Source organism: Trichechus manatus, unplaced genomic scaffold (genome assembly GCF_000243295.1).
Source record: "Trichechus manatus latirostris isolate Lorelei unplaced genomic scaffold, TriManLat1.0 scaffold00084, whole genome shotgun sequence".
Classification (NCBI taxonomy): domain Eukaryota; kingdom Metazoa; phylum Chordata; class Mammalia; order Sirenia; family Trichechidae; genus Trichechus; species Trichechus manatus.
Window position 1 is genome coordinate 4,204,718 of NW_004444020.1, and position 26,640 is coordinate 4,231,357.

Below are 26,640 nucleotides of genomic sequence, written 5' to 3' on the forward strand. Positions count from 1 at the left end.
TGAATATGTTTTCCATGTTGCAAGGATGTGATTTTTGGGGGGCCAAAGGGTGGAATTTCATGGTTTGAATTATGTCCCCCCAAAAATGTGTATATCAATTTGGCTGGGCCATGATTCCCAGAATTGTGTGGTTGGCCTCCATTTTGTGATTGTAATTTTATGTTAAAGAGGATTAGGGTGGGATTGTAACACCACCTTTACCCAGGTCACATCCCTGATCCAATGTAAAGGGAGTTTCTCTGGGGTGTGGCCTGCACCACCTTTTATCTCTCAAGAGATAAAAGGAAAGGGAAGCAAGCAGAGAGTTGGGGACCTCATACCATCAAGAAGGCAGTGCTGGGAGCAGAGCGCATTCTTTGGACCGGGGTCCCTGCACAGAGAAGCTCCTAGTCTGGGGGAACACTGAAAAGAAGAAGGCCGACAGCGAGAAAAAGCCTTCCTCTGGAGCTGACGGCCTGAATTTGGACTTTTGGCCTACTTTGACTGTGAGGAAATAAACTTCTCTTCGTTAAAACCATCCACCTGTAGTATTTCTGTTATAGCATCACTAGATGACTAAGACATTATATTAAAGATGTTTTAGTATCTGGAAGTGTTTCTTTAATGTTTGTTATGCATAGGAAGGTCACTATGGGAGGCGGAGCCAACATGGCACTACAGACAGAAGCACCATGCTGTCCCTCCACAGCAAAGACTTGAAAAGGTAGAGACAAATGTCAATCCTGGAACCCTAAGCATAAAATGAAGAGGCAAAGAACTCAGCCACACAGCAAATGGAATAAGAAACTGACAGAAAAGAGAGAGCAAGGAGAGATACATTCAGAGTTCCCCTATTAGCTAACGCAGCACAGATTCGCCATCTTGGACTCCTGTCAGAGATCGGTGGACATGGAGTATGAGAAAGCAGCTTCATGGAGCTCCCAGCAGGAGACAGCACACCTGGTAACCAGCAATATACGCTTTCCCATCTCCCATCCTTCTCCTGCCTGCTCGGCCTCTGCCACCTCCTAGCTGGCTGTATTCGCTCCATGAGCCGAGAAGTGTAGGCTCCCTGCCACCTGGATTCGCTCTGCCCACATCAGAGATCTGCGTACAGGGAGTACAGGAAAGCAGCTTCATGGAGCTCCTAGCAGGAGACAGAGCACCTGGTAACCAGCAATATACGCTCTTCTACCCGCTACCTTTCTTCCCCCGCAACTCGGCCTCTGCTGCTTCCTGCAAGCTGCAGTCATTGGCCAGGAGGAACCGACTCTGGCTCTGTGCCACTTGGATTTGCCCCACCCTCACTGGCTGGCTCCCTCAGAGCCATACCTTTGTTGCCTGGTATTGCTTTTTTCTGCTTCCTTTGGTTTCTTCCCTGCCTCTCCCCTCCTCCCCTCCTTTCTTTCGAACACCTCACACTGTGTACCATCTTTGCTTCTTGAAAGGCCGTGAAGTGCCACTCAGCTGGGGAACTGCTTCCCCGGTCCATGCTGCTATGCTGGTGGGATCCTCGGGGACTTCTGTTCTGTTCTGTTTTGTTTATTTGTTTTCTTTTTCTTTACTTGACTTGAGATCCCCTTCTAGCTGGGCTGTACTGCGCAGCTTCAGAGCCACATTCGAGCCACTTGCCACACAGGTGGGATCCCTGGGGCATTTCTTTTCTTTTTCTCTTTTTTCCGTTTTGTTTTTCTTCATTTCTCAGTTTCTCATCTCTCTATACTTACCTTCTTTTCCTGTCTCCTGAGTACCTGGTACTGTGTGACATCTCTGCCCCTTCTAGCCAGGTTGTACTGTGTGGCTTGGGAGCCACTTCCATGGTCCTTACAGCCACACCAGTTGGATCCCTGGGGACTTTTCTTTTCTTTCTAATTTTTATTAATTTTATTTTTTCTCTTTTTCCCTTTTTGTTTTTCTCCATTTCTCAGTATCTTGTCTCTCCACTCCAATGGCAAACTCCCTTAGCACTCTTTTTGTTTGTTTTGGCTCCTGTTTTTCTCTCCTCTCTCTCTTCTTTCCCATACCCATCTTAGCTCCACACATCACAACTTCCCCCCTCCTTCCTGCCTACAGGCAATATGCACTGAACATCACACCCCTGAGCATCACAGGCACTGCCTACTGGAACCTGCCCTGCACTGACTCCTGGTCCATGCTGTCAGCCCTAATACGTACCACAATCAACCCATCCCAGCCTCTCCCCTTCAGCTGGACCTTCCTTGCTGAACCATAGCTGAGAAACTGACCCTGCCCTTTGGATAAGGAGGTGAAAAGTATCCTTCCCACAGACAAGCAAACAACAAAGAATGCACAGCCTGCCTGCTCAGACATAACCAAATAAAACAAATAAGCAAGATGAAACAAATCTATAATCAACAAGTGAAGTAAATAACTACAGAATGTCATGAAGACAGCAGACAATATCAAAACGTATAAAAAAACAGGACAGGATGGTTGCAGTAGGCATCCCAAATAAAACACCAGAGGACTTTCCAGTAGAAGAAAAGCCACTAGAACTACCTGATAGGGATTTCAAATATCTAATATTCAGAGCTATCCAAGAGTTGAAGCAAAAAGCAGATAAAAATGAGGAAAAAACAGACAAATTCATGGAAAATACACACCAAAAAATGGAAGAATTCAGGAAAATAATACAGGAACAAAACGCCAAAATAAATTCATAACTAGAAATCATACAAAAACAACAATTAGAAATTCAAAAGTTAAACAACAAGATTTCAGAAACGGAGAGTGTCATAGAAGGGCTGAGGAGCAGGTTTGAAACAATGGAACACAGGACCAGTGAAACTGAAGACAAACACTTAGACACAACTTTGAGGAAAAATCGTAAAAAGAAAACAAACAGAATAAAATGAAGAAACCCTGAGAATTATGTGGGATACAATCAAAAGCAAAAATTTTCGAGTGATCAGAGTTCAAGAACAAAGGGAGAAAACTGAAAACACAGAGAGGATCATTGAAGAATTGCTGATGGAAAACTTCCCTAATACATGAAAGATAAAAAGCTGACCATCCAAGAAGCTCAACAAACCCTGTATAGGATAGACCCCAAAAGAAAATCACCAAGGCGTATCATAATCACACTCGCTAAAACCAAAGACAAAGAAAGAACCCTGAGAGCAGCACAAGAAAAATGAAAAGTCACATACAGAGGAGAAACAATAACATTAAGCTCTGATTATTTGGCAGAAACCAAGCCGGCAAGAAGGCAATGGGATGACATATATAAAACCTTGAAAGAAAAAAAATTGCCAACCAAGAATAATATATCCTGTAAAACTCTCGTTCAGATATGATGGTCAAATCAAGACATTTCCAGATAAACAGAAATTAAGGGAATATGTAAAAACCAAACTAAACTTACAAGAATTATTAAAGGGAGTCCTTCAGTTTGAGAACAAACAACATTAGACCACAGCCTGAATCTAGGATGGAAGATCTCACCAGCAAGACACCAACCTAGGAAATGAACCCTCAAGGACTATCTAAAACCAAAAGAATTACAACAAGAAACCAGAGAGGTTAATCTGTAAACGACAACAACATCAGAACAATAAAAGAGGGAATAAATGGTGTAGGTATAGAACTTTCTAATGGAGAGAAAGTCAAGGTGATAACAAATAATAATAGACTAGTTCAAACCTAGAAACATATGGGTAAATTTCAAGGTAACCACAAAGAAAGTTAACAAACCTACTCATCAAAATAAAGAAGAAAAACATAAAGTCTCAGTAAAAACAAAACTTACAAAAACAAAAGAAATGAAAAAAATCCACAAACAAAAGGAACTCAGCACAGCAGAGTAAGAAGAACAAAGAAACTGTCAACACCACAAAAAAAAAGGATTACAAAATGACAGCAATAAACTCACACCTATAAATAATTACACTGAATGTAAACGGCCTAAATGCACCCATAAAGAGACATAGAGTAACATAATGGAGAAAAAAACAGAATCCATCAATATGTTGTCTACAAGAAACACACCTTGAAACAAAGACGTAAATTTATTAAAACTCAAAGGATGAAAAAAAATATATCAAGCAAACAGCTACCAAAAAAGAGCAGGAGTGGCAATATTAATCTTAGATACAATAGACTTTAAAACAAAATCCACCATAAAAGACAAAGAATGGCACTATATAATGACTAATGGGATGATCCATCATGAAAACATAACCATAATAAACATCCACGCACCCAATGACAGGGATTCAAAGTACAGAAAACAAACTCTAACAGCACTGAAAAGAGAAATTTACAGTTCCACAGTACTAGTAGGAGAGTTCAACACACCACTCTCAGTAAAGGACAGAAAATCTAGAAAGAAACTCAACAAAGACACAGAAGAGCTAAAGGGCACAACTTGACCTCATAGACATATGTAAAACATTCCACCCAACAGCTGCAAAGTACACATCCTTTTCCAACGCACATGTAACGTTCTCCAGAATAGACCACATCTTAGGCCATAGAAAACAAAACAAAATCTAAAGCACTGAGATAATACAAAGCATCTTCTTTGATCAGAACGCCATCAAGGTAGAAATTAACAACAGGAAGAGCAGGGAAAAAAATCAATTATATGGAAACAGAATAACACTCTGCTTAAAACCACTGGGTAATAGAAGAAATCAGAGATGGAATCAAAATATTCCTAGAATCAAATGAGAATGAAAAGACACCATACTAAAACCTTTGGGACACAGCAAAGGCAGTCCTCAGAGGTCATTTTACAGCAATAGATGCACATATCAAAAAAGAAGAAAGGGACAAAATCAAAACATTAGTTACACAACTTGAACAGCAAAAAAAGCTCACAGCCACCAGAAGAAAGGAAATAATAAAGATTGGAGCAGAAACAAATGAAATAGAGAATAGAAAAGCAATAGAAAGAATCAATAAAACCAAAAGTTGGTTCTTTGAAAGGATCAACAAAATCGACAAACCACTGGCCAAACCGACAAAAGAAAAACAGGAGAGGATGCAAATAACCCAAATAAGAAATGAAATGGGGGACATTACAACAGACCCAACTGAAATAAAAAGGATCATAATAGAGTATTATGAAAAATTATACTCCAACAAGTTTGAAAACTTAGAGGAAATGGAGAAATTTCTAGACACACACTATAAACCCAAACAAACACAAACTGATGTTGAGAATCTGAACAGAAGAGATTGGAAAACAAAAAACAAAAACTCCCACCCCACAAAAGCCGTGGCCCAGATGGCTTCACTGGAGAATTCTACTGGTCAGAGAAGAGCTTACACCAGTACTACTCAAACTATTTCAGAATATAGAAGAGGAAGTGACACTTCTGAATTAATTCTATGAAGCCAGCATAACCCTGATACCAAAACCAGGCAAAGACACCACAAAAAAAGAAAATTACAGACCAATGTCTGTCATGACTATAGATACAAAAATTCTGAACAAAATTCTAGCCAATAGAATTCAGCATCATGTCAAAAAAATAACACACCACAACCAAGTAAGATTCATACCAGGTATGCAGGAATGATTCAACATTAGAAAATCAATCAACATAATCCATCACATAAATAAAAGGAAGGGAAAGAATCACATGATCATCTCAACCGACCCAGAAAAGGCATTTGACAAAGTCCATCACCCATTCCTGATAAAAAAAACCTCTCAATTAAATAGGCATAGAAGGCAAATTCCTTAACACAATAAAGGGCATCTACACAAAACCAAAAACCAACATCATTCTTAATGGAGAGAGGTTGAAGACATTCCCCCGAGAACAGGAACAAGATAAGGATGCGCTTTATCATCGCTGCTATTTAACATTGTGCTAGAAGTCCTAGCTAGAGCAATAAGGCAAGAAAAAAAATAAAGGGCATCTACATTGGTAATGAAGAAGTAAAACCATCCCTATATGTGGAAGCTATGATACCATACGTAGAAAACCCAAAAGACTCCACAAGAAAACTACTGGAACTAATAGAAAGATTCAGCAGAGTAGCAGGATACAAGATAAACATGAAAAAAATCAGTTGGATATCTACACACCAATAAAGAGAACGATGAAAGGGAAATCAGGAAAACAATACCATTTATAATAGCTCCTAAAAAAATAAAATAGGAATAAATCTGACCAGGGATGTAAAAGACCTTTACAAAGAAAACTACAAATGTTCTACATTCTACTTTCATGAGTAGCAGCTGGGGTCTTAAAAGCCTGTGAGAAGCCATCTAAGATACTCCCCACTGGTCTCACCCCTTCGGGAGCAAGGGAGAATGAAGAAAACAAGATACAAGGGAAAGATTAGTCCAAAGAACTAATGGACCACGACTACCACAGCCTCCACCAGACTGAGTCCAGTACAATAGATAGTGCCCAGCTACCACCACTGACTGCTCTGACAGGGATCACAACAGAGGGTCCCAGACAGAGCTGGAGAAAAACGTAGAACAAAATTCTAACTCACAAAAAAGACCAGACTTACTGGCCTGTCAGAGACTGGAGAAACCCCAAGAGTATGACCCTCAGACACCTTTTTAGCCCAGTAATGAAGTCACTCCCGAGATTCACCATTTAGCCAAAGATTGGACAGCCCCATAAAACAAAATGAGACTAATGGGGCATGACAGCCCAGCGACAAGGACTAGAAGACAGGAGGGGAAAGGAAAGCTGGTAATAGGGAACCCAAGGTCGAGAAGGGAGAGTGTTGAAATGTCATGGGGTTGTTAACCAATGTCAGAAAACAATATATGTACTAACTGTTTAATGAGAAACTACTTGTTCTGTAAACCTTCATCTAAAGTACAATAAAAAAACAGAAAAGAAAACTACAAAACACTACTGCAAGAAACCAGAAGAGATCTACATAAATGGAAAAACATACGATGCTAATGGGTAGATAGACTCAACATTGTGAAAATGACAATTCTACCCAAAGCAATTTACAAATACAATGCAATCCAGATACCAATACCAATAGCATTCTTAAAAGAGATGGAAAAACAAATCACTAACTTTATATGGAAAGGGAAGAAGCCCTGGATAAGTAAAGCACTATTGAAGAATAAGAATAAAGTAGGAGGACTCGCACTACCTGACCTCAGAAATTACTATACAGCTATAGTAGTCAGAACAGCCTGTTACTGGTACAATGACAGATACACTGACCAATGGAACAGAATTGAGAACCCAGATGTAAATCCATCCACCTATGGTTACTCGATCTTTGACAAAGGTCCAAAGTCCATCAAACGGGGGAAAAGACAGTCTTTTTAACAAATGGTGCTGGCAAAACTGGATGTCCCTCTGCAAAAAAATGAAACACGACCCATACCTCACACCATACACAAAACTAATTCAAAATGGATGAAAGGCCTAAATATAAAACTAAAAAGTATAAAGTTCATAGAAGAAAATATAGGATCAATGCTAGAGGCCCTAATATATGGCTTTAACAGGATACAAACAATAACCAAAAGCAAACTCCAGAAGATAAACTAGATAACTGGGATCTTCTAAAAATTAAACACTTATGCTCATCAAAAGACTTCACCAAAAGAGTAAAAAGAGACCCTACAGATTGGGGAAAAAATTTGTCTGTTACAAATCTGACAAAGATCTAATCTCTAAAATCTACAGGAAAATCCAACACCTCTGCAACAAAAAGACAAATAATCTAATTAAAAACTGGGCAAAGGAAATGAACAGACACTTCACCAAAGAAGACATTCAAGCGGCCAACAGACACATGAGGAAATGATCGAGATCACTAGCCATTAGAGAAATGCAAATCAAAACCACAATGAGATACTGTCTCACCCCAGCATTAGTGGCACCAATTAAAAGAACAGGAAATAACAAATGTTGGAGAGGCTACGGGGAGATCGAAACTCTTATGCACTGCAGGTGGGAATGCAAAATGATACAACCATTTTGGAAAACAGTATGGTGTTCCTCAGAAAGCTAGAAATACCATTCGATCCAGCAATCCCACTCCTAGGAATATATCCTAGAGAAATAAGAGCTATCACACGAATAGACATATGCACACCCATGTTCATTGCAGCATTGTTCACAGTAGCAAAAAGATGGAAACAACCTAGATGCCCATCCATCAACAGATGAATGGATAAACAAACTATGGTAGATACACACAATTGAGTATAAGGCAACGATAAAGAACAGTGATGAATCTGCGAAACATCTCAAATAACATGGATGAATCTGGAGGGCTGAGTGAAATAAGTCAATCATGAAAGGACGAATATTGTATGAGACCACTACTGTAAAAACTCGTGAAAAGGTTTACACACAAAAAGAAACAATCTTTGATGGTTATGAGGGAGGAGAGGGGTGGGGATGGAAAAACACTAAATAGACAATAGATAAGTAGTAACATTGATGAAAGGTAATACAGTACACAATACTGGCGAAGCCAGCACAAGGCAAGGTCGTGGAAGCTCCATAGACACATTCAAACTCCCTCAGGGACCGAACTGCTCGGCTGAGGGCTGTGGTGACTATAGAACATCCAGCTCAATTGGCATAACATAGTTTATAAAGAAAATGTTTTACATTCTACTTCGGTGAAGTGTCTGAGATCTTAAAAGCCTGTGAACGGCCATCTAAGATACACCACTGGTCTCACCCCTTCAGGAGCAAGGGAGAATGAAGAAAACTAAAGATACAAGGGAAAGATTACTCCAAAGGACTAATGGACCACAACTACCACGGCTTCCACCAAACTGAGTCCAGTACAACTAGATGGTGCCCAGCTACCACCACTGACTGCTCTGCTAGGGATTACAGTAGAAGGTCCCGGACAGAGCTGGAGAAAAATATAGAACAAAATTCTAAATCACAAAAAAGACCAGACTTACCGGCCTGACAGAGACTGGAGAAACTCTGAGAGTATGGCGCCCGGACACCCTTTTAACTCAGTAATGAAGTCACACCTGAGGTTCACCCTTTAGCCAAAGATTAGACAGGCCCATAAACCAAAAGGAGACTAAAGGGGCATGCCAGTCCAGGGGCAAGGACTAGAAGGCAGGAGGGGACAGGAAAGCTGGTAATAGGGAACCCAGGGTCAAGGAGGGAGAATGTTGAAATGTCGTGTGGTTGTCAATGTCACAAAACAATACGTGTACTAACTGTTTAATGAGAAACTAGTTTGTTCTGTAAAACTTCATCTAAAGTACACTAAAAAAAAGAAAAAAAAAAAGAAAGGTACACTATATGCTATATACTAAGACAAACATTTGATTGACTGACGATAGTTATGAACCGTATCTAACTGTTCCGACTTCCATACAAATTTGACTCAGAGGCAATTTTAGGAACGGAATACGTTCATATTCCAGGGATTGCCTGTAATTTATTTTATTTTTTGTTGTTGTTACAAATATACACAACAGAGCATACATCAACAATTTCTACATGAACAATACAGTGACATTGATTATATTCTTCAAATCGAGCAACCATTCTCACCCTCCTTTTCCAAATTGTTTCTCCCCCATTAACATAAAATCACTACCCCCTAAATTTCCTATCTAATCTTTAGAGTTGCTGTTGTCAAGTTGATCCTGTATAGATAGTTCTTAAAAGAGCACAATGCTCAAAGCAGACATTCTTCTTTTTTTGCTGTTGTTGTTTAGTTGAAAGTTTATAGCTCAAGTTAATTTCTCATTCAAAAATTCATACACATATTGTTTTGTGACATTGGTTGCAATCCCCACAATGTAATAGCACATGCCTCCTTCCCAGCCCGGGTTTCCTGTGTCCTTTCAACCAGTTCCTCCTGTCTCTTCCTGCCTTCTCATCCTGCTTTTGGACAGGAGCTGCCCATTTGGTCTCTCGTGTCTGATCGAACTAAGAAGCATGTTCCTTACGTGTATTATTTTTTGTTTTATAGTCCTGTCTAACATTTGTCTGAAGAGTGGGCTTCAAGCATGGTTTCAGTTCTGCGTTATTACAGCATACAGGGGCCATAGTTCTGGGGGCTCTTTCAGTCCCTGTCAGGCCATTAAGTCTGGTCCTTTTATGTGAATTTAAATTCTGCTCCACATTTTTCTGCTGCTCTGTCTGGGACTCTCTGTTGTGTTCCCTATCTTAGGCTGGGTTCTCTAGAGAAGCAAAACCAGCAAAGCATATAAATATATATACAGAGACAGATTTATACCAAGGAAATAGCTCAAGTGGTTGTAACCTCCCAAGTCTGTGTGTCAGGATAGAGGCTTCTCCTTATTCACATAGTCGTAGGGGCTGGCAAACCCAAGATTGGCAGGTCCGAAAGCAGGGCTCTCGCTAACAGGCTGCGAAGATCAATGATCCCAAGATTGGCAGGCAAGACCACAGGTAAGCTGCTAGCTCAAGTCCCAAGAACTGGAAATCAGATGAACAGGAGCCAGCTGCAGGATCCAGTGCAAGCAAAATGCCCCTGAGTCTTGCCAGAGTGTCCACTTATATTTGATGCAGGCCACACATCCAAGGAAACTTCCTTTCAACTGACTGGCTACTCACAGCAGATCCCATCATGGGAGTGATCACATATCAAATCTCAACATGGAAGTGATCACAACATTATACGACTGCCAAAACACTGAGAATCGTGGCCCAGCCAAGTTGACACACAGTCTTAACCATCACAGCGGTCATTGGTGGTAGCCGGGCACCATTTAGTTCTTCTGGTCTCAGGCTGGTGGAATCTCTGGTTCATTTAGTCTTTTCGTCCTTTGGGCTAGTATTTTCCTTGTGTGTTTGGTTTTCTTCATTCTTCTTTGCTCAGAATGGGATGGGATCAATGATGTATCTTAGATGGCCACTTGCAACTTTTAAGACCCCAGACGCTACTCATCAAAGTGGGACGTAGTCAAAGCAGACATTCTTTACTAGTGAAGCTAAACTATTGTTTGGTTTTAAGAAGACTTCAGGGGATCTTTTTGTTTTTCCTCTTTATTTTTATGAGTAGGTTTTTTAACTTTCTATGTGGTTACCGTGAAATTTACCCCTATCTTTCCAAGTTTGAAGCAGTCTATTATTACTTGGTATCACCTTGCCCTCCTCTCCATTAGAAGGTTCTATACCTACACCGTTTATTCCCTCTTTTGTTGTTCTCATGTTGTTGCCATCTACAGATTAACTGCTCTGATTCATTGTTGTATTTCTTTTGGTTTTGGATAGTCCTTGAGAGTTCATTTCCTAGATTGGTATCTCGCTGGTATGATCCTGTGTCCTAGATTCAGCCTGTGAGCTGAAGTTGTTTGTTCTCATATCAAAGGACTCCCTTTAATAATTCTTGTAAATTTGGTTTGTTTTTTTTACATATTCCCTTAATTTCTGTTTATCTGGAAATGTCCTAATGTCACCATCATATCTGAACGAGAGTTTTGCAGGATATATTATTCTTGGCTGGCAATTTTTTTCTTTCAAGGTTTTATATATGTCATCCCATTACCTTCTTGCCTGCATGGTTTCTGCCAAATAATCTGAGCTTAATCTTATTGTTTCTCCTCTGTATGTGACTTCTTGTTTTTCACAAGCTGCTCTCAGGATTCTTTGTTTGTCTGTGGTTTTGGTGAGTGTGATTATGATATGCCTTGGTGACTTTCTTTTGGGGTCTATCCTATATGGAGTTTGTTGAGCTTCTTGGGTCGCCAGCTTTTCATCTTTCATGATATTGGGGAAGTTTTCTGTCAGCAGTTCTTCAATGATCTTCTCTGTGTTTTCTGTTTTCTCCCCTTGTTCTGGAACTCCAATCACTCGAAAATTTTTCCTTTGATTGTATCCCACATAATTCTCAGGGTTTCTTCATTTTTCTTCATTCTTTTTTCTGAGTTTTCCTCAAACAGAGTTGTAGCCAGGTGTTTGTCTTCAATTTCGCTGATCCTGTCTTCCACTGTTTCAAATCTGCTTCTCAGACCTTCTATGACATCATCCATTTCTGAAATCTTGTTGTTTATCTTTTGGATTTCTAATTGTTGTTTTTGTATGAGTTCTAGTTGTGAATTTATTTTGGCATTTTGTTCCTGAATTCTTCCATTTTTTTGGTCTGGATTTTCCATGAATTTGTCTGGCTTTTCTATGAATTTGTCTATTTTTTCCTCATTTTTGTCTGCTTTTTGCTTCAACTCTGGGATAATTCTGTGTATTAGAGATTTGAATTCTCTATCAGGTAATTCTAGTGCCTTTTCTTCTACGGAAAAGTCACCTGGTGTTTTATTTGGGATGCCTACTGCAACCATCCTGTCCTGTTTTTGTAAATGTTTTGATATTGTCTGCTGTCTTTGGGGTATTCAGTAGTTATTTTTCCCGTTTTTTGATTGTAGACTTGTTTGTTTTGCCCTTTTCTTTCGTTTTATTTGGCTATGTCAGAGCAGGCAGGCTGTGTGTTCTTTGTCGTTTGCTTGTCTGTGGACATGATACTTTTTTCCTCCTCCAAAGGGCAGGGTCAGTTGCTCAGATATGGTACAGCAGGGCAGGTCTAGCTGAAGAGGAGTTTCTGGGATGGGTTGTTTGTGGCACTTACTGTGGCCACCAGGGCGGGCCAGTACGCAGTGCAGGGCAGGTTCCGGTAGGCCATGCCTGTGCTGCTTAGTGGTGTGATGTTAAGCGCGCAGTGAAGGTAGGCAGGGTGGAGGGGGGATATTGTGATGTATGGAGCTAAGATGGGTATGGGAGAGAGGAGAGAGGAACAGGCACCAAACACATACAAACAAACAAAAAAGAGTGCTAAGGGAGCTTGCCATTGGAGTGGAGAGATGAGTGACTATGAAATGGAGCAAAACAAAAAGGAGAAGAAGAATTAAAAAAAGAAAAGAGAAAAATGAATAAATAAAAATTAGAAAGAAAAAGAAAAGAAAAGCTCCCAGGGATCCCACCGGTGTGGCTACAAGTTCTGGGGAGGTTGCTCCCAGGCGTTGAAGTACAGCCTGGCTAGAAGGCATAGAGGTGTCACTCAGCAGCAGGTATTCAGGGGACAGGAAGAGAAGGAAGGTATAGAGAGATGAGAAACTGAGTAATGAAGAGAGACAAAAAGGGAAAAAGAGGGAAAAGAAAACAAAACAATTAAAAAAAAAAGAACCCCCCCCCAAAAAAAAACAGAAAAAAAAAAAACACAAAAAAAGAAATGCCCTTAGGAATTCCTCTGTGCATCTGTGTAAACTGAGGGGGGTAGTTCCCAAGCTGCACAGTATTGCCCAGCTAGAATGGGCTCCCAATTCGAGAAAAGAAAAAAAAAAAAACAAAGAAACAATTCAAAACAAACAAACAAAAAAGCCCCGGGATCCCACCAGCATGGCAGCATGGGTCGGGAAGCAGTTTCACAGTCGAGTGGTGTTTCACAGCCTTCAGGAAGAAGCAAAGATGGCACATGGAGCCAGGTATTTGAGAGAAAGGAGGGGGAGGTGGTGAGAGGTAAGGAAGAAATCAAAAGAAGCGGAAAAAAGGAACATGAGCAGCCAACAAATGGCACTCAGGGAGTCAGCCAGTGCGGGTGGGTGGAATCCAAGCAGCTGGTGCTTCCTGGCCAAGAGAATGTGGCCGCGGGAAGCAGAGGAGGCCGAGTGGGGGTGAAGAAGGGTGGGGGGTGGGAAAGCACATATCACTGGTTGCCAGTTATTCTGTCTCCTACTGGAAGCTCTGTGAAGCTGCTTTCTCATGCTCCCTTTTCGCTGGTCTCCAATAGGAGTCCAAGATGGTGAATCCGCGCTGTGTTAGCTAATAGGGGGCCTCTGCATGTATGTCTTCTTGCTCTCTGTTCTCTGCCAGTTTTCTCACTCTATTTGGTGCTTGGCTGAGTTCTTTATATTTTCGTTTGATGCTTAGGGTTTCAGGATTGCTGTTTTCTCTGTTTGGCTTAGTTTTTCGGATCTTTGCTGGGGAGGGATGGCGTGGTGCTTCTGCCTAGAGCACCATGTTGCCCGAAAGTCCCTTGAGGGGATATTTTTGGATTAAGGTTTAAAGATTCTCAGAGCAATAGTTTCAGGGGTTCATCCAGGCTCCATGGCTCCAGAAAACCTGGATTCCATGAAAATTTGAAAATTTGTTCTACATTTTCTCCCTTTTGATCAGGATTCTGCTATAGAATCTTTGATCAAAACGTTTAGTAATGGTAGCTGGGCACCATCCAGTTCTATTCTCATGGCAAAGCAGGCAGTTTGTTCATAGAGGCAATTAGCCACACATTCCATCAGGGGCCTAACTACAGACAATAGCGCCTAGGACAATTAGTGTTAAATTGCTGAATGATCTCTCAAAGCTGGCGATGGAAACTGTGATGGCCAATAGAAACTGCCAATTGGCGCCCCGCCTAAAGAGGCTCCCAGGACATGCACACGGACACCCAGCTCTCCTCCCGTCCTAGTTCAAAAACCAAAAAACCAAAACCGTTGCCATCCAGTTGATTCCAACTCACAGCGACCCTGTAAAACAGAGTAGAAGTGCCCCGTCGGGTTTCCAAGCAGTGGCTGGTGGATTCAAACTGCCAACCTTTTGGTTAGCAGCCATAGTTCTTAACCACTGCACCACCAGGAATCCTCCCTCGCCCTCCAGTTAGGTCTCTGCATTCCATTTTCTCCTCCTATTTCTGACTCTCTTTCTTCCTCTGTTTCTCCAGGTGATTAGAGACCAATTGTTATGCCTTGATGGCTGCTTTCAAGCTTTTAAGACCCCCTGGGCACTATGCAATGGACTAGGAGGTAGAACAGAAGCACTAAACATGTTATTAGGCCAATTAGCTGGGGTGTCCCATGAATCCATGACCCTAAATCTCCAAAGCAAGAAACCGAATCCCATGAAGTGTTTGGTTGTACATAAGCAGCCTCAGCAGCTGCTCTTTTTGTTGTTATTGTTGTGAATATATCTATCACACAATGTTTGCCAATTCAGTTTTTTACAGGTGTACAACTTATTGACAGCCATTACATCTCTTGATGACTAATGATGTTGAGCATATTTTCATGTGTTTGGTGGCCATTTGAATGTCCTCTTTGGTGAAATGTCTATTCAAGTCCTTTGCCCATTTTTTGGTTATTTTTCTTTTTGTTGTTAAGTTACATTTTACAGCAATTTTTTGAAGACTTGAAAAAACTATATAAATTCTTTTTCCTGTAGATTGAAAAAGAGGAAAGGACTGCTATTCTCACTTTCAAAAATCCTAAGAGTCAAAAGTACCCAGATTCCTTGAGTGGAAAAAGTAACTGACAGACATGAGTTGGAATTTCTGTCTTCCATTGTCTTTGGCATGAAGTGGGTTAATATAATAAGGTAGACATGTGAATTCAATTATAACACATTCTTACATTCTTATGGCCCAATTCTGAGGATGTTTATTAGACGAGTCTTGGTTTGTAGTTTGAATAATTATATTTCCCATCCCCAAAATTAATACAATAGAAAGTAGTCTATTTAAAATGTATTCAGGGCAGAAGACTTGAACCAATACTATACACAAGAAAGGATCTAAATGGTCAATAAGCACGTGAAAAGATGTTCAACCTCATTAATCATCAGAGAAGTCATCAGGAGACCTCCAGAAAATCGGGTTGCCGGGGAGGGACAGACCTTGTGGTTTCACCTGGCCTCAAGCTCCCAAGAGCAGGAGGTTGCAGGGGACAGTGTCATCTGAGGGAGCTTCGGGAAGAGCTTGGGAGCGATCAAATGGAGAAGCTTAAGAAGGAAGAGCCTGAAGATCCCTCAGAAGTGTTCACAGTGTTGTGTATGCATGTGCATGCATATTTCTGGGTGAAGGGTTCACAGTTTTCACTCTGTAGACCGCTCTCTAGACCCGTGGAATCAGTCTGAAACGCTTAGGAGCTTCTGGCCTAGATGATCGTCGAAGTGTCAGGGAGTCTCGGCAGATCAGCCTCGCCTTGGGCCTCAGTATCTCTCCGTGTGGATTAGGGAAGACAGACAAGGGAGCTCCGAGATTGCTCTGACCCCTCCCACGGAAGCAGAGGTCCACCCTCAAAGCCCCCAGCCCTGGGAGCAAACGGGCAGCCGCAAGTCGGAGGGCGAATGGGTGGGAGCATGCTGCCCTCCAGCCCCACCAAGAGCCCTGGCTGCTCAACGGCCGACGCGGGGACGCGGTGGAAGGTGTGGCGAGGGCTACCAGCCCGTGTGGGCCAATCCAGAGGAGAAGGCGGACACGTTCCGCTCCGGAGCTCCTAAACCCCGCCAGACGCGCGCCCGCGCCAGACGCGCGCCCGCGCCAGACGCGCGCCCGCGCCAGACGCGCGCCCGCGCCAGACGCGCGCCCGCGCCAGACGCGCGCCCGCGCCAGACGCGCGCCCGCGCCAGACGCGCGCCCGCGCCAGAGAATGATGCTCAGCGTCTGCGGCCTGCTTTGCGCCGGGGCCCTGGGTGAGTGCGGCGCTGGGAGCCAAGTTGGGGGCCGGCCCTTCAGGGTGCTCCGGGGAGGGGTCCAGGGGCCAGTAGTGGGTCCGCCACAGCGGGAAACTGCGGTAACCAGCCGGCCTGGCTGTCCAAGGGATCCCGACGCAGCCGAGCGCCCCTCTGACCCCAGAGTGCCTTCCTTAGGTGCACTGACGCTTTGGTCCTCAGAGAAACCCGGTAACCTAGGGCAGGGGTTTGCAAACTATGGGCAGCGGGTCAAATCCGGCCTGCCGCCTGAAACATACAGCAGAATGCTCTAGCAATGGTTTTTACATCTTTAAATGGTTGAAAAAAAAAATCAAAAGAAGAACAATATTTTGTGACACATGAAATTATATGCAATATAATTTCTTCGTAGGAGAAAGATGTGGCAGTCTGCTTCCATAAAAATTACAGCCCTGGAAACCCCATTGGGCAGTTCTGCTCTGTCCTATAGGGTCACTGTAAGTGGGAATTGGCTCGATGACAGTAGGTTTGGGCTTTTTTTTTTTTTTGGTTAGCCCTTTATGGAAAAAGTTTGTTGAGCTCTGGTACAAAGGCCATGAATTCCTTTTACAGTTAAGGAACAGACACAGAGATTTTCCCCCAGTGTTATTAAGTGGTGGGGCCACTGTGGAGTGTCTGGCATGTAACTAGAGGCACTCTTCTTGCTTCCTGCCCTGAACTGAACAGCACCTTCCACTCTAGCAGTTGTCTCTCTCTCTCTTTCTCTCTCTCTCTCTCTCTCTCACACACACACACACACCAGGGAGGTAGACAGGTGTAGCAGAAAAACAATGGCCCTGAAACCAAACCCACCAGCCCATTGCTTGTGAATATGAGTGGTCCCCTTACCTCTCTGAGCTGGTTTCCTTATTAGTTCACTAGGAATCACCTTTAAACAATAAGCACAAGAGTTGCTGTGAACGTGAAATGAAACAATGTACCTAGTGGTGGAGCTCTAGGCACAAGTGAGTTATCACTGGTAAATACCCTGCAAATAAATACAGAGGCTCTTTCATGTGTTGGGGTGGTGAGGGGGTGCTCCTCCATGGCTCTTAGCTGGGATATTGTGAGGAAGGTAATGGTGCAAAGTCAGTTTGCTCATGTACATCAAGAGTTCTCCCAGCCTCAGCAACTGTTGATTCTGTCTAGCCCTTGTTGCCCAATTAGGGTCCGTGCCCTGGAGCAGTCAAGCCAATGAAAAACATCCTCCAAGTCAGAAAGAGAGAAAGTTTATTAAGAGATGACACCAACGGGCAGTCCAGCAGCAACGCAGGCTGTCTTTATGGAGTTCTGAAAAGCCATTTCTATATCAGAGCTTATATATAATTTTTGCAAGGATTATGTAGCCCATGGTTGGATGAGTATACATAACACAACAACTACAAGAAACTCTTTATTAACTAAAGATATGCATGCTGGACATCTGGACTGTAATCTGTATGTTTGTAACAGGCAAAAAAACATATAAAAATCCCTCGGCTGGTAAAACTGGCCTGCCAAGTTTACTCTAACTGAGATGAGGAGCAAGAAGAAAGTTACAGACCAAAATAGCCAGGCAGCCTTCCTAGCTGCCGCCTTGCAGGCTGAAGGCCATCTCCCAAAAGAACAAAGAAAAGGAGGGAGACCAAGGCCGCAAGAGCCAAGAAGTCCCCACACCCCTTTGGAAAGAGACCAGTGCAGCTAGTATAATAAAAAAGGACATTGAAAGTGAGAGTGTACAAAATGCCAAGCAGAAAAAACCTCATAGGTTACTTAGAGTATCATTATGTCGCCCGTTTTGAAAAGGAAAAAACATGTTGTGAGCTATTAAGGTCATGCCCTGGCTCTGTCACGTCTCAGGATGTTGTAAATAATTTGTGCGGTAGGATATTATATATGGGAAACAGATCAAGACAGAAGGAGGAGAGGGCAAGAGGTGCAAAGTGACTTGATGGCTCCTTCATGACCCAGCACGGTCGCATGGAGGCACACAGTGAGCTCTGCTGGGGCTGGAGGAGGCCAGAAAGGAAGAGCACAGCTGTGGTCCAAGTAAATCACAAGGAAACCCAGAGCACAGCCCCTCTGGCCTCCTTTCCAAATTCTTCCTGAGTAGGACTTGTATTGTTTGTTCTTTCTCCATCTCCTCTCCTGGCAATGGCAGGTGCTGATTGAAAGTCCATTTTCCCAGTCGACTCCTGGTTTACCAACCAGAGGTGAAAGTGGCCCCTCTCTGCCCCATCCCCCACATTTCCTCCCTCTTGGCTGGAGTGTGGAACATGCTTTCTTCAAGGCTCAGTGTTCTAATCCAATAAGTACTCTTCTGGTGACAAATGACAGAAACCCAGCCATACTATCTTAAACTAAGAAGGCCAAGGTGTTGGGGTTGGGGGTGGAGATTGTTATTGGAATGCCCTGCAGGAGCCAGAAACCAAGGGCTCTGACACCTTGGCCTCTACTTCCTTTCTCAGCATATTGCTCTTCTAGGGTTTAAGAGCTTTCTCCATGCAGTGAGCATGTGATCACTAGCAGGCTCTCCTTTCCAGGGTCTGTTTGAAATACTCACAGTGGGCTCTGATTGCCCCTTCTTGAAACTGTCACATGGTTATTCATGATTGGCCTAGTCTAGGTTACTTAACTCCCTTTACCCTTGGCTTTCTCTCTTTTTATTTTTAAAATAATTTTTTATTAAAGTATAATTTACATGTAAGAAAATGCACCCATTTTAAGTCTATATACATGTCTTAGTTACCTAGTGCTGCTATAATGAAAAATACCAGAAGTGGGTGGCTTTAAAGAACAGAAATTTCTTTTTTTTACAGTTCTGGAGGCTAAAAGTCCAAATCAGGTCCTTGGCTGTGTCATTTTCTTCTGTGGGCCTATCTCCTAGTTTCTGGTGTCTCCCGGCAGTCCTTGGTGTTCCTTTCCTAATAGATAGGTCCTCGATTGGAGTCTGTCTTCCCCCTGTGTGTGTGTCTCTGTCTGTTCCTCTCTTTTAACAGGACACTACTCAGAAGTGATTAGGTTTAGGACCCACCCTTCTCTAGTATAGCCTCATTAGCATAACAAGAGAAAACTCTGATTTCCAAACTGGGTCGTATTTACAGATACAGGGGTTAGGATTTCCTCATTTCTTTTGTGGGGACACGCTTCAATCCATAACATTACAGTTTAATGAATTTTGCCAAATATGGTATAACCATCCATGTAGCCACCACTTCAGTCAAGATATAGAATATTTCCATTACCCCCAAGCTTCCCCACTACCCCTTCCCAGTCAATCCCACTTTCTGTCACTATAGATGAGTTTTACCTTTTCTAGGATTTCACATAAATGGAATCACATAGTACATAGTCTGGTATCTGGCTTTTTTCACTCAGCTTAATTGTTTTGAGATTCATCTGTGTTGTTGCCTGTATCATAGCTCATTCCTTTTTATTGCTGAGTAATATTCCAGTATATGGCTATACATAGTTACTTTACCCATTTCTTTTTTTTTTTTTATTATACTTTAGATGAAGGTTTACAGAACAAACGAGCTTCTCATTAAACACTTGGTACACATATTGTTTTATGATATTGGTTAACAACCCCATGACATGTCAATACCTTCTTGACCTTGAGTTCCCTATTACCAGTTTTCCTGTCCCCTCCTGCCTTCTAGTCCTTGCCCCTGGACTGGCATGCCCCTTTAGTCTCGTTTTGGTTTATGGGCCTATCTAATCTTTGGCTGAAAGGTGAACCTCAGGAGTGACTTCATTACTGAGCTAAAAGGGTGTCTGGGGGCCGTACTCTCGGGGTTTCTCCAGTCTCTATCAGGCCAGTAAGTATGGTCTTTTTTTGTGAGTTAGGATTTTGTTCTATATTTTTCTCCAGCTCTGTCTGGGACCTTCTATTGTGATCCCTGTTAGAGCAGTCAGTGGTAGTAGCCGGGTACCATCTAGTTGCACTGGACTCAGTCTGGTGGAGGCTGTGGTAGCTGTGGTCCATTAATCCTTTGGACTAATCTTTCCCTTGTGTCTTTACTTTTCTTCATTCTCCCTTGCTCCCGAAGGAGTGAGACCAATAGCGTATCTTAGATGGCCAGTTACAGGCTTTTAAGACCCCAGACACTTCACCAAAGTAGAATGTAAAACATTTTTATAAACTATGTTATGCTAGTTGAGCTAGATGTTCTATAGTCACCACAGCCCTCAGCCCAGCAATTCGGTCCCTCAGGGAGTTTGGATGTGTCTATGGAGCTTCCATGACTTTGCCTTGTACAAGTTGTACTGTCTTACCCTTCACCAAAGTTACCACTTATCTATAGTCTATTTAGTGTTTTTCTGTCCTGCCCCCCACCCCGTAACCATCAAAGATTGTTTCTATGTGTAAACCTTTTCATGAGTTTTTATAATAGTGGTCTCATACAGTATTTGTCCTTTCATGATTGACTTATTTCACTCAGCATAATGCCCTCCAGATTCATCTACGTTGTGAGATGCTTTGCAGATTTCATCATTGTTCTTTATCGTCGTGTGATACTCCATTGCGTGTATGTACTATAGTTTGTTTATCCATTCATATGTTGATGAGCATCTAGGTTGTTTCCATCTTTTTGCTATTGTGAACAGTGAACATGGAAGTGCATATGTCTATCCGTGTGACAGCTCTTATTTCTCTAGGATATATTCCTAGGAGTGGGATTGCTGGATCATATGATATTTCTATTTCTAGCTTTCTAAGGAAGTGCCATATCATTTTCCAAAATTGTTGTACCATTTTGCGTTCCCATCAGCAGTGCATAAGAGTTCTTATCTCCCATCAGCCTCACCAACATTTGTTGTTTTCTATTTTTTTGATTCGTGCCAGTAATGCCAGGGTAAGATGGTATCTCATTGTGGTTTTGATTTGCATTTCTCTGATGCTAGTAATGTCGATCATTTCCTCATGTGTCTGTTGGCTGCTTGAATGTCTTCTTTGGTGAAGTGTCTGTTCATTTCCTTTGCCCATTTTTAAATTGGATTATTTATCTTTTTGTTGTAGATCTTTGTCTGATTTGTAATAGCCAAAATTTTTTCCCAGTCTGTAGGTTCTCTTTCTACTCCTTTGGTGAAGTCTTTTGATGAGCATAAGTGTTTAATTTTTAGAAGATCCCAGTTATCTAGCTTGTCTTCTGGAGTTTGTTTGTTGTTAGTTATGGTTTGTATCCTGTTAATGCCATGTGTTAGGGCCTCTAGTGTTGATCCTATTTTTTCTTCTAAGAACTTTATACTTTTTGGCTTTATGTTTAGATCTTTGATCCATTTTGAATTAGTTTTTGTGTATGGTATGAGGTATGGGTCGTGTTTCATTTTTTGCAGATGGACATCCAGTTTTGCCAGCATCATTTGTTAAAAAGACTGTCTTTCCCCGTTTGATGGACTTTGGGCTCTTGTCGCCGATCAGGTGGCCATAGGTGGATGGATTTATATCTGGGTTCTCGATTCTTTTACATTGGTCAATGCATCTGTCATTGTACCAGTACCGCGGTGTTTTGACTACTGTAGCTGTACAGTAGGTTCTGAGGTCAGGTAGTGCAAATCCTGCTACTTTATTCGTCTTCTTCTGTAGTGCTTTACTTATCCAGGGTCTCCTCCCTTTCCATATAAAGTTAATGATTAGTTTTTCCCTCTTTTAAGAATGCTGTTGGTATTTGAATTGGGATTGCATTGTATTTGTAGGCTGCCTTGGGTACAACTGATGTTTTCACAATGTTGAGTCAGCCTATCCATGAGCAAGGTACGTTTTTCCACTTACGTAAGTCTCCTTTGGTTTCTTGCAGTAGTGTTTTGTAGTTTTCTTTGAATAGGTCTTTTACATCCCTGGTTAGATCTGTTGCTACATATTTTATTTTTTCAGGGGCTATTATAAATGGTATTGTTTTCCTGATTTCCTTTTTGTTGTTCTCATTATTGGTGCGTAGGAAGCTGATTTATTTGTGTATGTTTATCTTATATCCCGCTACTCTGCTGAATCTTTCTTTTAGTTCCAGTAGTTTTCTCATGGAATCTTTTGAGTTTTCTATGTATAGTATCATATCGTCCACAAATAGGGGCAGTTTTATTTCTTCATTACCAGTTTGGATGCCCTTTATTTCTTTTTCTTTGCCTTATTGCTCTAGCTAGGACTTCCAGCACAATGTTAAATAGAAGAGGAGATAAAGGGCATCCTTGTTCCTGTTCTCAGGGGGAATGTTTTCAGCCTCTCTCCATTAAGAATGATGTTGGCTGTTGGTTTTGCATAGATGCCTTTTATTATGTTGCGGAATTTCCCTTCTATACCTATTTTACTGAGAGTTGTTATCAGGAATGGGTGTTGGACTTTGTCGAATGCCTTTTCTGTGTTGATTGGGATGATCATGTGATTCTTTTATTTTATTTATGTGGTGGATTATGTTGATAGATTTTCTAATGTTGAACCATCCTTTCATACCTGATATAAATTCCACTTTGTCGTGGTGTATTATTGTTTTTATATGATGCTGAATTCTATTGGATAGAATTTTGTTGAGAATTTTTGCATCTATATTCATGAGAGATATTGGTCTGTAATTTTCTTTTTTTTGTGGCATCTTTGCCAGGTTTTAGTTTCAGGGTTATGCTGGCTTCATTGAATGAATTCGGAAGTATCCCTTCTTTTTCTATGTTCTGAAATAGTTCGAGTAGTACTGGTGTAAGCTCTTTTCTGAATGTTTGGTAGAATTCTCCAGTGAAGCCATCTGGGCCAGAACTTTTTTTTTTTTATTACCTTTTCAATCTCTTCTCTTGTTATGGATCTGTTCAGATTTTCAACATCGTTTTGTGTTAGTTTGGGCAGGTAGTTTGTTTCTAGAATGACTTTTCATGTTCTAAATGATGTCTTTTGAAGATCAAGTGTTTTATATTTTGGTCAAGTTCATTCATCAAATTTTTCTTTATTGTTATTACATTTTATGTTCTTTCTAAAAAATCACTACCCCAAAGTTATAGATTTTCTTCTGTTTAATTTTAGTAGTTTTATAGCTTCAGTTTTTATGTTTTGGTTTATGATACGTTTTTAGTTAATTTTTGTGTATAGTATTAAGTAAAGGTTGTGATTCATTTTTCTCATGTGGATATCCAGTTATTCCAGGACCTGTTTTTGAAAAGAATATCCTTTCCCCACTGAAGTACCTTGATAGCTTTGTGAAAAATCAACTGACTATGTATATGTGGGTCAATTCTAAACTCTATTCTGTTTCATTAAGCTATATGTTTTTCCTTGTGCCAATACCATGCTTGATTGATTACTGTAGCTTTATGGTAAGTCTTGAAATCAGGCAGTATAAGTCCTCCAGCTCTGTTGCTTTGGCTGTTGAGATCCTTTGCACTTGCATATAGCTTTAATCAGTTTATTGATTTCTGAAAAAACAAGTTTATTCTTGGATTTTTATTGTGATCGTATTTAATTTATAGATCATTTTGAGGAGAATTGGCATCTTAACTATATGACTCTTCTAATCCATGAACATTCTATTTTATTTATTTAGGTCTTCCTTAATTTGCCTCAGGAATATTTTATAGTTATTATTGTAGAGCTCTTACACATAATTTCTTAAATTTATCCCTAGGTATTTCATATTTTGGGATGCCATCATAAATTGTATTTTAAAATTTTTATTTTTCAGTTTTTTTCTTGTTAATATATAAACTCAATTGATTTTAGTATATTTACCTGAATCCTGTGAACTTTCTAAACTCATTTTTTTAGTTCTAGTTGCTTTTTTGAAGATTCCTTAGAATTTTCTATACATAATAGAATGTTATCTGTAAATAAAGATAATTTTATATCTTCCTTTTCAATCTGTATACCTTTTAATTCTTTTTTGAATCTTATTGTAATGACTAGGACCTCTAATACAATGTTAAATAGAAGCAAAGAAAGTGTGTTATCTTTGCCTTGTTTCTGGTCTGAGATTCGGTCTTTCACCTTAAGTATCCTGTTGTCCGTATGTTTTTTGTAGATTCCATTTATCAGTCGAGGAAGTTCTTGTCTATTCCTAGTTTATTGAGAGTTTTTAGCTGGTAAATGCTTTTTCTGCATCTATTGAGATAATCACATGGATTTTTCTTTTTTATTCTGTAATATGGTGACTTATACCAGTTGATTTTTGTATATTAAATTGGCTTTGATTCCTGCGATAAGAGATAAGCCTGTGTGTGTGTGTGTTGTGTTTAATAGTTTTTCTGAATTTAATTTGTTAATATTTTGTAAAGGATTTTTGTGTCTATGTTCATGGGGGATATTTGGCTGTGTTTTTTTTTTTTTTTTCTCATAATGTCTTTGTTTGGATTTGGTATCAGGTTAATGCTGGTATTAGAAAATGAAAAAAGGAGTTTTCCTTTTGCCTCTATTTTCTAGAATAGTTTGTGTAACATTGCTATTATTTTTTTCTTAAGTGTTAGAGTTCACCAGTGAAACCACATAGGCCTGGCACCTCCTTTAACATTTATTGTAATGCAGGTTTGCTGTTTTCGAATTCTCTTAACATTTATTTGTCTGAAAAAGTCTATTTTTGCCTTCATTTTTGACCATTACTTATACTGGGCATAGAATTGTAGGTTGACAGGTTCTTTTACTTTTTAGCACTTTAATGATATTATTCCACTGTCCGTGGTCTGTCTAGTTTCTGACAAAAAGTCTATGATATTTCTTATCTTTGTTCCTCTGTACCTGATTTGCCTTTTTTTCCTCAGGCTTCTCTGGAACTGTGAGTTTATAGTTTTCATAACATTTAGAAAAATTCTGGCCAAATATTTCTTCATATATTCTTCTACCCCTCCCCCTCTTGTTTTTCTGGGACTACAGTTATACAAATGTTAAATCACTTGATACTGCACGGTGAGTCACTGAGGCTCTTTTCATTTATTTCTGTCTGTTTTCCCCCTCTGCGCTTCATTTTGTATACAGCTTCTAATAATGCCTTCCAGTGTACCTTTTTTCCTTATGCAGTGTCTAATCTTCTGTTACTTCTATCCAGTGAAATTTTCATTTCAGATATTGTGTTTTTCATCTCTAAGAATTCCTTTTGGCTTATTTACTATCTTACATTTATCTCCTCATTATGTTCATGTTTTCTGTTAAGTCCCTGAGTATATTTACATTATTTTAAAATGGCTGTTTTGAGTTATTTTCTGTTAATTCCATCATCTCTTTCAGCTTGTACTGACTGATTTTCCTCCTGGTTATCTGTGGTTACGTTTTCTTGCATCTTCACTTGTCTAGTCAAATTTGGTTGCCAGACATCGTGAATTTTGCCTTGTTGCGTACTGGTCTGTTGTACTCATTTATAAAGAGTGTTAGACTTTGTTCTGGCAGGTCAGCTCAATCCTTTCCGGACTAGATTTTAAGATTTTTAGGTCACATCTAGAATACTCTTTATTCTAGGGCCTACTCCTATGATCTTTAGTTTATGCACTGTTTTGTCAGTGAGATTTTCTCTACGCAGAATGGTGGCAACTTCAATGATTCCTGACCCCATTTGAGCTCTGGGATATGTTTGGCTTACAGCTCCTCATTACATTTTCTTTCCCTGGCAGTTGTTCTTTGCCTGACTCTACAATGCTTAGACTGGTATTCAGCCAGAATCTCAACAGTATAGATTTCTGGATCTTTCTCTTTCTCTCTCATTTTATTTTTTATTTTTATTATTGTGCTTTAGGTGAAAGTTTACAGCTCAAGTTAATTTCTCCTTCAAAAATTTATACACGTATTGTTTTGTGACATTGGTTGCAGTCCCCACAATGTGACAGTACCCTCCCCCTTTCCACCCTGGGTTCCCTGTGTCCATTTGTCCTGTTCCTGTCCCTTCCTACCTTCTCATCATGCTTTTGGACAGGAGCTGCCCATTCGGTCTTGTATATCTGATAGAATTAAGCAGCATGTTCCTCGTGTGTATTACTTTTTGTTTTATAGACCTGTCTAATCTTTGACTGAAGAGTAGGCTCCGGAAATGGTTTCAGTTCTGGGTTAACAGAGCGTCTGGGGACCATAGTTTCAGGGGTTTCTCCAGTCTCTGTCAGACCATTAAGTCCAGTCTTTTGAATTTGAATTCTGTTCTACGTTTTTCTCCCGCTCTGTCTGGGAACTCTCACTTTATTTTATTTTTACAATTCCCTCCTCTTTGGTACTCTGCCTTGCAAATTCTAGTTGCCTCAGCCTCACCAAACTCTGACCTCTGGCTCTTCCAGTTAATAAGACCATCAGGGTCTGTTTGCTTTTTCCTCCCTGCATGGCCGTTTGGAAATTTTGTCT

The 26,640-nt window shown here is 40.7% G+C and overlaps 1 protein-coding gene across 1 annotated transcript in view; it reads left to right on the forward strand.

Moving 5' to 3' along the window:
• Nucleotides 1–15,479: 15,479 nt before the first annotated feature.
• Nucleotides 15,480–26,640, forward strand: part of LOC101362044 (inhibitor of carbonic anhydrase) — a 50,009-nt gene continuing 38,848 nt past the window's right edge. The window contains 2 exon segments of the mRNA XM_012556978.1: nucleotides 15,480–15,708; nucleotides 15,963–16,562. Coding sequence (XP_012412432.1) covers nucleotides 15,480–15,708; nucleotides 15,963–16,562 — 829 coding nt within the window.